General features: G+C 44.6%; 1 protein-coding gene across 1 annotated transcript in view; it reads right to left on the bottom strand.

Annotated features, from left to right (window-relative positions):
* Positions 1-12,252, bottom strand: part of DOP1B (DOP1 leucine zipper like protein B) — a 156,093-nt gene that overhangs the window by 91,166 nt on the left and 52,675 nt on the right. Inside the window, 4 exon segments of the mRNA XM_027770948.1 lie at positions 1,243-1,362; positions 4,826-4,946; positions 10,154-10,268; positions 10,511-10,620. Of these exon segments, the coding sequence (XP_027626749.1) occupies positions 1,243-1,362; positions 4,826-4,946; positions 10,154-10,268; positions 10,511-10,620 (466 nt within the window).

The following is a 12,252-nucleotide window of genomic DNA, read 5'->3' as shown; positions in this document are numbered from 1 at the left end:
CAGTATCCCAGGGCCTTACTGCAGCAGGTAGACCCAATTACAATTCATTTACTCATCACAGGGTGTGAGCTATCTGGGTCTGGCCCCAGCAGAGGCAGAGGGCTCAGGAGCAGCAGTTGAGAATCTGACTCTGAGGCCAGGGCCGCTGAGCCCAAATCTCAGCTGCCATGCATTTTTTGTGCAATTCTAGACAAGGTCCTTCATGTTTCTTGCTGCTTTCTTTTCTTTTCTTTTCTTTTTTCTTTTCTTTTCTTTTCTTTTCTTTTCTTTTCTTTCTTTCTTTTTTGTTCTAAGAATTAATTTAATTTTATTAATTATTATTATTATTTCTTTTTTAATTTGACCAGAGAGAGATAGCGAGAAGGAAAGTGAGAAAAGCATGTCACCAGGTCTAGGATTCAAACTGTGCTCAGCTATGTGAAAGTGCAGTACCTTAACCACCACACCACCTGCTTGCCCGCCTCTGATTTCCTTACATGTGAACAGCATGGTAACGGAAGTGTCTCCTTCTCTTAGGGTGGTTACACAGACGTAATTTAAGACTCTCTGACCAAAGGAGGCACACAACACACATTAATATAAAAAGCTTCTATCAGAGCTGCTGGGTACATGAAGAACAGTAACACAGTCCAGGGCGTGACAATGGAGTTTAACAAGGAAGAAGTTTTATGTGCTTCACAGGACAGAATGGAGCTTGGGAGATGACATTATTCCTCCTGTAAAGAAAGACACGGAACAAGGCTCGGCAGGAAAGCACGCTGCCTCCAGTGGAAGCCACCACGCACGGCCAGCTTAAAAATGACGGTAAAGCTGATTACACAGCTTAGGACAGTAATGCTCTTATCTGACAAGTTATGTGTCAATTTCAATAAGAATTGAAGAAGACTGAAGATTTCAAAAACACTCTAAGCTTCTTTAACAGTCTAGGCCTCCAGAGAACCGGCGAGGAGAGCCGCGGTGATGGGGGTAACTAGAAGGTGCCCAGGGTTTCTAAGGTTGGATTTGAATAAATAAGGCAGCTTCAGAATTATTTGGCAAAGATTACGGGAACCTTCTTACTGAAGATGGGTTTTATTATATTAGAATCTTAAGCGAATTCTACCCAATCCTGTTTTAGCTGAACTTTGAAATTCGCAGAGCCCACCCAACTTCAGCTACTTTATATCTCCACGCAAAGCAACCGTGAGACCATTGAACTCACTCCTTCCTAGAGGTTTCGTAACCCTGCAACTGCACACATACCTGAAGCACTCCTCGAAACACCTTGTCATGTAATCCCAGAGAAAGTCTGTGCTTAGAGAAGTGATGAGCAAATTCACCGTCTTAACAATCTCAGAGGCATTTCTGTTTTCTTTGATTGTACTGTAAAAGAAGGGGAGAACACATGTCTCTGGAAAATCCTGAATTACAGGAACACTTTCTCTGAACAACTGTGGTTTGTTTTACCATGTACAATTCATTTCAAGAGAGGCTGAAAAATCCTGATAAAGATACAAACATTACTGTCATCTACAGGAAAGTGTTTGCATAACATCATCCCAAAGAATATTCATTTAAAAATTTTTTTAAAAAAGATTTTTGCCATAAGGCAAGTGTGCCTACTGAAGACAGACAGAGACAGTGAGGGACAGAGGGAGAAATCACCTCCTAGGAGGTATGGTCATACTGCAATTCCCTTTCCTGCACTCTTCTCCTGGGATTTTGGGCATGCACGCACATGTGCCCAGTGTGATTTTTAAGCTGCCAGGTCCAGGACTCAAACCGTGGTCAATAAGAGGCAGTCCAGTGTCTTAACCACTATGCTACCTGCTGGCCCCAAAACAATATTTATTCTGACACATTCTCTTAGAAATAAGTTTAAGGGAACCAGCAGTTAGCGTAATAGCTATGGCGCTGGACTCCCACGTAGTCGACTGTGGTTCGCGTCCTGGACCCGGTGGCTTAAAACTCACACCGGGCGCGTCTGCGTGTGTGTCCAAGATCCCGAGAGGAGAATGGAGGAGAAGGGATTGCAGCGTGACCACCCCCCCTGGGGGGTGATTTCTCGCTTTCTGTCTGTCTCTTTCTGTCTGGCTGGGGAACACACGCGCCCTATAGCAAAAACCTTTCAAAAAAAAAAAAAAGAAATAATTTTTTGCATGGAAAAACAGAGTGGCTGGCAGGTGGTATAGTGGTTAGGGAGCTGGACTCATGCATGGATCACGGTTCGAATCCTGGACCTAGCAACTTGAAACTCATACCAGGCACGTGTGTGTATGCTGTGTGTCTAAAATCCCAAGAGAATGGAGCAGAAGGGACTGTGGGTGGCCATCCCTGTTGGGGGATGATTTCTCACCTTCTGTCTCTCTGATGAGTATATGCGCCTTATAACAAAAATCTCTAGGGAAAAAAAAAAACACATAGAAAAATGCATCATGACTTTCTTGACAACCTAACAGATAGAAGTTTCTATAGAAAATCAGTTTTAGTCCAACTGTAGATAATTAGATACTTGACTGGTAGAATAACATAGTACAACCAATTGGCAAGTAAGTTGGCTAAAATTTTGTCTTCTGTGGCTCAGGAAATTTACTCTAGGAGTTTACCAAACAGAAATCCTTGTACAAGTATACAAGGTATGTGCAGAACATACTGTAAGGCCATTTTAAAATACTGGAAAAGTGGAAACCACAAAAAAGTTCATAAGAGATTGTCTATTCAGGCATGATTTATTAAATAAATGATAAATCCTTAATGAGAAATCTAAGACGATTATTAAATTCCTCATAGAAAAGGAATTTAATTGTGGCCTAGCAGTCAAGGGAGCTGGATCCCAGATGGCCGACTACATGGTTGCAGTCCCAGCTCCAGTGGCTTAAAAACACATGTGTGCATGTACACCCAGAATTCCAACAGGATAAAGAGACAAGAAAGGACTGGGGCATGACCTCATCCCATGGGAGGTGCTTTCTTTCTTCTTTCTCTCTTTCTGTCTCTCTCTGATGAGCACACATGCTCCCCTGATTCTAAATAAACAAATAAACAGAACAGTGTAGAGGTACTCACATTTCCATTAAATAAATAAATAAACGGTTAATGTAATTCCATCTTTAAAATGAAAGATAGGGGGACCAGCAGTTAGCATAATGACTATGACACTGGACTCCCCTGTAGTCGACCATGGTTCGCGTCCTGGACCCGGTGGCTTAAAACTCATGCCGGGGGTGTGTGTGCGTGCGTGCCCAAGATCCCAAGAGGAGAATGGAGGAGAAGGGATTGTGGCGTGGCCATCTCCCCTGGAGGTGATTTCTCACTTTCTGTCTCTATGTCTCTCTCTGAGAGCGCATACACCCTATAGCAAAAACCTCTCCAAAATAAAAATGAAAGATAGGTGGGCAAACCCAATCGCATGGTGGTTAAGGCAGCTAGATCCCACATGGCGGTCTCTGTGGTTTGAGTCCCAGAACTGGCAGTTTGAAATCGTGCTGGCCATATGTGTATGTGTGCCCAAAATCCTGAGAAGAGAATGTCAGAGAAGGGATTGTGGAATGGCCATCTTTCCTAGGGAGTGATTTCTCACTTTCTGTCTCTGTTTCTTTCTAGTGAGCACATGTGCCTTATGCAAAATCCTAAAAAGAAAAGAACAAGAAACTACTGTCACCTGGGAGAAAAACGCAAACACTAAGAACTCTCCGTGGTACATTTACAATTAATGAACCAGGAAAATCTTAGAATCAATTTAAAGTTTCAATATGCCCAATGCCAACTCAGGCAGTGGGAAATTATATTAACAGTAGAGCAAAAGGGGAAAGGTTTAGTACCTTACAAAGAATAAATGAGACAGGGAACCAGCAGTTAGCGTAATGGCTATGTCGCTGGATTCCCACGTAGTCGACCACGGTTCGCGTCCTGGACCCAGTGGCTTAAAACTCACGCCAGGTGCGTGTGCATGCATGCCCAAGATCCCAAGAGGATAATGGAGAAGAAGGGATTGCGGCATGACCATCCCCCCTGGGGGGGTGATTTCTCACTTTCTGTCTCTATGTCTCTCTCTGTCTGGCGAGCGCACGTGCCCTATAGCAAAAACCTCTCATTAAAAAAAAAAAAGAATAAATGAGACAGAGATTTATAGATAGCTCCACCTTCGAGGCTCAGTGCCTGCCATCTCCCACACAACCTGCCCCTGTCCAGGGCACTGGAGCCTGTGCCCTGGAGTGTCCTTGCCTTGGTCTCTTCCTGCCCCAGCTGCTCCCTGACCATGCACATCCCTGGCTCCACTACCGGAACCCGCTCCCCTGCCAGCTGCTCTCTGTTCGTCTCTTTAGAACCTAGCACACAGATCAAGCTGCCTTTGCTGAAGGGTGTCCACACTTGGTCAGTGAATGCTGACAACATGGTGGCTGGGAAAAACAGTCTAGACCAACTCCTTCTAAACTCTCCAGCATTCAGTATGGAACAGTCAACCCGCACTGATGGACTTAAAGATACAGGGTTTTTTTTTTTTTTTAAAGTTATTCATTTATTTTCAGAGAAAGTGAGAGAGAGGGGGCCACCCCAATAGGGTCCTCATGCCATAACCTGCCCCTAATCTAAGCTACTGAGAGTCCCAGGCAAGCTCCAGGACACACTCAGGACCTTCCCTATGTGGGTCCAGTTCTGTAACCACCCCACCACTGCTTGGTCCCAAGAGCATAGGTTATTTCAATGAGTGGTCTTATCTACTATATTGCTACCTTCATAAATGGACTTCATAATGGACTTCATAAATGACAGTAAACAACAGAAGGAAAAAATCACAGTGCCACCTGGGAGGAAAATGTGTGAAGTAAAGAGGCAAAACCCATACCTTATCAGCGAATTTCCACTCTGAGTGTAGCTAAGTTTAAGGTCAGAGCCAAGGGCATCTCTACAGTAAGAGTAAAAGGCCCTGATGACTTCAAGAAACAAATTCTCAACCACTTGAGGCCCTGCAAGTAAAGAGAAAACGGGTAGAGAAAGATTGACAATCCATTTTTAAATCAATAAATGATAGACATAAAGCATACACAGAATAACTCTGTATCTATACATGATTCACATAGTTTAAAATGTATGGAAATGTGGTCAAGGTGGTTAAGGTACTGGGTTTCCACATGAGTCCCAGACGTGGCAGCTCAAAAATCCTGCTAGACCCGTGAGAGAGAGAGAGAGAGAGAGAGAGAGTGTGTGTGTGTGTGTGTGTGTGTGTGTGCCCAAAATCAGAAGAGGAAGATGGAGGAGAAGGGACTGCGGTATGACCATCCTCCCTGGGGGGGTGATTTCTTACTTTTTTTCTCTCTGTCTCCTGGCAAGCACATGCACCCTATGGTAAAAACCTAAAAAAAAAAAAAAAAAAAAAAAAAAAAAAAAAAAGGAAAAGAAAAAAGTATGAAAACTTAACTTTAGTAGTGACAATGACAATGTTACCTGGGGGAATAACATTCATGAAAATAGCCAAAATTTTTTTGGGGGGAGTTTTTGTTTTGTTTTGTTTTGTTTTTTTGCTATAGGGCACGTGTGCTTGCCAGACAGACAGAGAGAGACGGAGAGACAGAAAGTGAGAAATCACCCCCCGGGGTGATGGCAACACCACAATCCCTTCTGCTCCATTCTTCTCTTGGGATATTGGGTACGCACGCACATGCGCCCGGCGTGAGTTTAAGCCACTGAGTCCAGGACTCAAACTGCGGTCAGCTACATGGGAGTCCAGTGACATAGCCATTACGCTAACTGCTGGTCCCAAAATAGCCAACATTTCAACAAGAGCTTACTATTTGCTGGACACCATTCTGAGCATCAGCGCCTATCATCGTACTAAACCCTCCCAGCAGCCAGCAGCCGTATGAACAGGTGTTGTGTCGCTGTCCCTGGTTCCACCCAGGTGACTGAGGCACCAAGGGGCTGTGGAATTCGCCCTGGCCAGATCCTGCTAGACGGAGGCAGGTGGTAGGCTGTGTGAGTTAAGTGTGCACTCACCGTTTAGAAGAAAGGCTACTCAACACCAATATCCAGAGCAGGGCAGGTCCCCTTTTCTGAATTCTATTAATTATGAGCCAAAAAACAAAAAAGAAGTAACACCAATCCTGAAAAGCTCATGAGGATGGCACAAGAACTGGACCAGCCGTGAGTCAGAGAAACGTCACTGCCAGTCAGGCAGGGACAGGGCAGAGCATTTCTACTCCACAAACAGCAGTTATCAGGCAGGTGGGAGACGACTTCACACTCATGCATCCGGAGGGATGAAAACACAACTGATTCAAAGAAATGGAAAGCTCTGTCAACATACAATGGATCCCCTTATCTGCAGGGGATATGTTTCTTCCGAGACCTCCAGGTAGATGCCTGAACGTGCAGAGAATACCCAATCCTACATACACCATGGTTTCTCAATCACATATCCAAGATGGCTACCGAGTGACTGGTGGGCAGGTTGCGTACACAGCAGGGATCCACTGGACCATGGGATGATTCATGTCCCAGGTGGAACAGAGCAGGATTGCTTGGGAGTTTATCACACTACTCAGAATGGCATGAAATTTTAAAATCATGTTTACTTTTGGAATTTTCCATTTGATATTTCTCTTTTTTGAAGAGGTTTTTGCTATAGGGCGCGTGCACTCGCCAGACAGAGAGAGACAGAGAGACAGAAAGCGAGAAATTACCCCCCAGGGGGGATGGCCACGCCACAATCCCTTCTCCTCCATTCTCCTCTCGGGATCTTGGGCACGTAAGCACACGCGCCCGGCGTGAGTTTTAAGCCACTGGGTCTGGGACGCAAACCGTGGTCGACTACATAGGAGTCTAGCGACATAGTCATTACGCTAACTGCTGGTCCCCCATTTGATATTTCTGAGTCGTGGTTGACTGTGAGTAACTGAAAGGATGGAAACCTCACCTGTGGATAAGGGAGGAAGCACTGTGTGTAAAAATAATCAGCAGGTGGGCCTAGTCCCACTGTGTCTGTGTAAAAATAATCAGCAGGTGGGCCTAGTCTTTCACACTTTTTTCACAAAAGCATTAGATGTGCCTCTGAGAAAACTGTTTTCATGACAGGCCTGGTGTGTATTTTATCCAGAGCATAAGGGGAAGAAAAAGGGGAGGCCAACAGCTGGTGTGGTGGTTAAGGTGCTGGACTCTCACAGAGCCAATTCAGGTCACAGGTGGCTTGAAAATGGTGCTGGGCAAATGTACATGCGTGCCCTGTATTCTGAGAGCACAGAGGAGACAGGATTGTGGTATGGCCACCACCACCACCACCCCCCGGTGGGTGATTTCTCACATTTGTTCTCTGTGAGCACACACACCCTATGGCAAAAACCTTAAAAAACAAAAACAAACAAACAAAAAAACAAGGAATTTTTACAAAATGAAGGCAATATTGTTGCCCATTGAGTTTTACAAAATGAAGGCAATATTGTTGCCCATCCATGGAGGAAGAAGCGAGGTGTGGCTCAAGCTTAGCAGTAAAAGAATGGACAGGACCTACTGACGACTATTCTGTGTCTTTAAGTGGTATACAGGGAAATTCAAAAAGGTCATGGTAAAATGGATTTAAAGTAAAAAACATCATTTATTTATTTGTTTGTTTCTTGTGATTTTCAAGCCGCTGGGTCCAGGACTCAATCTATGAAGCTGGCCATGTGGGAATCCAGTGCCTTAGCCACCAAGCCACCTGCTGGCCCCAGTATAAGCTATTTCAATGAAAAAAAAAAATTCTAAAATCCATGCTCGGTTTTTTCATAATACACATTTCTCATGAACTTTCTGAAGATCCCTTGTATAAACTCTCTTGCCTCTGAAATACGTCTTTCTTCAGACAACTAAATTATTAGAACACATTAAATGACTGTCATAATTGGGCAGAGCCTGGTATTTATTCCTTTTCAGAAAATACGACCTGGAGACCAAGCTGGTAACGTCGTTTACTTGGCTCACCAAGGGGCGCAGCTTCGACACAACTTGTGCACATTTTCAAGTCTGAGTTATATTTTCTTCTTCAAATACTTTCCTGAGTTACACAGCAGGCTCCCAATCCATTTATATAACTAGCTCTACTCTTTAGACTAAACTACAGTTTAAAATACATATATTTTTAAATTTATCCACTTGGGACCAGCAGATAGAGGAATGGTTATGTTGCTGGACTCCCACGTAGTTGATCATGGTTCAAATCCCGGCCTCATGGCTTAAAACTCATGCTGGGCATGTGTGTCTAAAATCCTGAAAGGAGAATGGGAAGTGACTGCAGTGTGGCCACCTCCCCCACAGGGGGTGATTTTTCCCTTTCTGACTCTTTCTCGGTCTCTCCAGGGGACGCACGCACCCTAGAGCAAAAATCTCTCTTTAAAAAATTATCCACTTATTTCTTCCATATGTGAGAAAGACAGAGCGATAGCACCCCCAGCAGAGATTTGATGCCACGATCCATCCCCCCAGCCTCAGCTAGCTGCAGATCATGGGCACACATATGCTCAGCATGTTGGGGGAGTCTTCAGATGTGAACTCAGAACCTTCCCGTGTGGGCCAGCTTCACAGAGCATCACGTTGAACTGCTGCACCGCCATCTGCCCCCGAAACCCTGACTTCAGAGCTGCAGTTACCCATGCTAACAGAAAACTCCATTTGTGTCACTGTGAGTGGATTAGAGCAGGAGGAGAATACTGGCTAGAGAGTCTGAACAAAGTGTAGATACCTCAAGGCAGCACTGTAAGGGCAGAGCGTGGAAGAACAAACGCTTCAGACCCTGGCTTTGGTCAGGTACAGCTAGAGCCACATGCCTCTTGGACTGCAGCTCATCTTATGCTGTGGGAAGGCTCTCGGGAGGCTGCAAGTGCAACCAGGCAAGCACTTGTGTCCTCACCAAAAAAAAAAAAAAAAAAAAAACCTTCGGCCCCAGTGGCCTTGGGCAAATGATCTGCTCTTGCTAAACCCTAGCTCCCTATCTGTAAAATGAGTATACTAAGAGAGCCAAGTCACAGCTGTTAGAGGTATGTGTAGAGACATACACCACATGATGTATGCAAATCACCTGGTACCGAATAACTGCTCAAACAAATGTCAGCAATTATTATTGAAAACCAGTGAGAACAATGTAGGACCTCAGTTTCCCTTCCATCTAACTTCACTGGGAACCTTTTCCCCTCTTGTACCCTTAGAGCCTTGTACATTCCCTGCCACAGGGCAGATGCTCCACACTCACTTCTGAATGAATAAACAGGGGGCAAGGGGGTGTGGGGAGACAGGGATGTCACCAAGGTCCCAAGCTCTCTTGTTCTCTACAAACAGCAAGCAGGAGGGAGCATGCCTGAGCACCCACATGACACCCTCAGCCTGTGATACACTGAAGTTCAACCCTAGATTAGAGGAAGTGTCCCTAAAAAACAAACACTGTGGGTGCTCCAGAGGCACCCCATGGGTGTGCATGACTGTTGTCAACAGTATCTTCCTAGCAAAAACACTCAAGTGAACATGCAAAACTTTTCTTTCTTTGGGAGGGGAGGGGGTTTGCTATAGGGTGCATGCGCTCGCCAGAGAGAGAGAGACAGAGAGACAGAAAGCGAGAAATCACCCCCCAGGGAGGATGGCCACGCTGCAATCCCTTCTCCTCCATACTCCTCTAGGGATCTTGGGCACGCACACACACGTGCCTGGCATGAGTTTGCCACCGGGTCCGGGATGCGAACCGCGGTTGACTACATGGGAGTCCAGCAACATAGCCATTACGCTAACTGCTGATCCCCATGCAAAACTTTTCAATGGTCCCAGATATGGTAACTGAATCATATAACATGACTCCAGGATACTGAAATTCAGGAACCAGATGGTGGTATGGAGGTAAAATGCAATGGCTGATCCACGTGGGAAGGTTCCGTGTTTGCATCCAGAGACCTCCGTGAGTGTGCTGGGCATGCGTGCTGTGAGCTGGGGTGGCTGAGGCTGGAAGCAGACTGCAGCATCAGGGCTCTGTTGCAGACGCTGTCTTTGTCTCTCTCTCACTCATGGAAGAAATAAATAACCTTAAAAAGAAAAGATTCTGAAATCTTAAGAGTAAATTATAGTCAAAATAATGTGCTGATTGTGCACCTTACCCTGTTTCAATTCCCCAAAGCAGGTAATCTGTGTTTGGCATATGATGGTAGCAGTTTTCTAACTTTACCTATTTCTGGCTTGTCAAGTAGACTGACGAGGATGCGGAAGGGCTTCAGGTACGTGTGGTGACGTTCCTCGACGTCAGCGTCTGAGAACTTCTGATGGAGTATCTCAGCCAGACCCTAGTTTTTAAGAAGCCATACATTAGGATACTGTACACAGGGAAGTGTGACATTATTGGTTGTTCTAACTGGTAAATACACTGGGATAGAAAGAAAACCAATTGCCAAGCACCTAGCCAGCTCTCAACCATATACCAAGGGACACACCAAGGTCTACTTTGAAGTCTCACAAAGAAGTTCACTGAAGAATTGTGATCAGGAGCACCCTGAATGAGGTCAACTTTCCAGAAACACTTCTTTACCTCGACTAAAAGATCCTTGGAGTATTTTTCAAAAAAATAAGAGGATTGATCTTCATAAGAATTTGAGATTTCGGATTCTGGAACGACGGTATTTCCTTTAATGTCTGAGCCTATAAAAGAACAAGAACAAAGAGCTCTGTGCTTTTAAAGGATATCATATATGCAAAGGTCTCATACTCTGAAATGTTTAAAATATAACTCCTCCAACAGAAATCCAAAGTCAGATCCAGAAAAAGCCAGTCACATTTTCTTCTGACAGTGGTGTCTAAGGATCAGACATGCAGAACTCCATCTCAGCGGGAATCCAATTATTCAATAGTTTGTCCCAAGAATTCACCCTGACTCTCTTTCACAAGTGCGATTACAAGTATATAATGGAATGAGGGCCATTTTCTTCTTTTCCTTTTTGCCAGATGACACATATGCTTGCCAGGGTGAGAGATGAGAAACAGAGAGGAAGGAGGAGAAAGCATCCCCCTGTGGGGTGTGGTCATGCTGCAATCCCTTTTTCACTTCTCTATCCTGTTGGGATTTGGGGCACACATATACTTGCCCGACAGGATTTTTAAGCCATGATTTGAATAGCAGTTGGCCATGTTGGAGCCGGCTCCCTTACTACTAGGCCACAGCTAGTCCAGCGATCTTTTTTTTTTTTCCCCTCAAGATTTTTGCCAAAGAGTGTGTTTGGTCACCAGAGAAAAGAGAGACAGAGAGAGGGAAAGTGAGAAATTACCCTTCAGAGGGAATGGCCATGCCACAGTCCCTTCTTTTCCATTATCCTCTTGGGATTTTTGGCATGCATGCACATGTGCCTGGCATGATTTTCAGGCTCCTCCCGAATGAGTTCAGAGACTGCATGCACACACGTGCACTCACACACATACACAGAAACAGAGTTGCCAGGTCTGGGAGTTGAATTGTACATTAGGCCATGTGGGATCCAGTGGCTTAACCTCTATGTCACCTGCTAGCCCCTAAGGATCACTTTTAAAAAAACAATTGTTGGGGCCAGCAGGTGACATGGTGGTTAGGGGCACTAACCACTGTTCAAGTCCTGGACCTGGTAGCTTGCTTTCTCACTCTCCCCACCCCCGCCCTGAACAAACTGGAAAATAATAATTACAAATAAAGTTAAAATAAAAATAATTCTTTAAAAAAATTGCTTATTTGCCCAGCACTATGTAAGATCAAGGTAGTCCCCATGTGAGGGGACTACAAAAGTTCACGGAAAAATGGAATTAAAGTACGAGTTTATTTCGGTGCGCAAAGGAGACACTGAAACTCATGTATAGTTTCTTTATAATATTTCTTTAAAAGTTCATGTTTCCAGAACTTTTTGAAGACTCTTTTACATACCCCCATGCTGAGCTACAAGTAAGTCTATAAGGGCCTCAGGGCAGGAAGAGTGTCCTCGAGTGAGAGCATGGCCTATCTCCACAGTTAGTCAAGTCCTGTCAAGAGTGGGGCTGTGCGTTTAACAAAATCAGCCTTTCAACACAAGTCCTTAAAAAGCCTGCAAATATTCTCCTTAAAAACCTGAGTAAGCTTTCATGCAATGACTGTGTTCTTGCTATTTATTTTATTTTTTTCTATCTAATCATTGTATATCTTAACAGTGTACAATATGTTTTTTTTTTCTTTCTTTGGAGAGGTTTTTGCAATAGGGCGTGTGTGCTCGCCAGACACACAAGAGAGAGACAGAGAGACAGAAAGTGAGAAATCACCCCCCCCCCAGGGGGGAT

Source organism: Tupaia chinensis, unplaced genomic scaffold, assembly GCF_000334495.1.
Source record: "Tupaia chinensis unplaced genomic scaffold, TupChi_1.0 Scaffold000175_1, whole genome shotgun sequence".
Classification (NCBI taxonomy): domain Eukaryota; kingdom Metazoa; phylum Chordata; class Mammalia; order Scandentia; family Tupaiidae; genus Tupaia; species Tupaia belangeri.
This window is presented reverse-complemented; position numbering and strand designations above follow the sequence as displayed.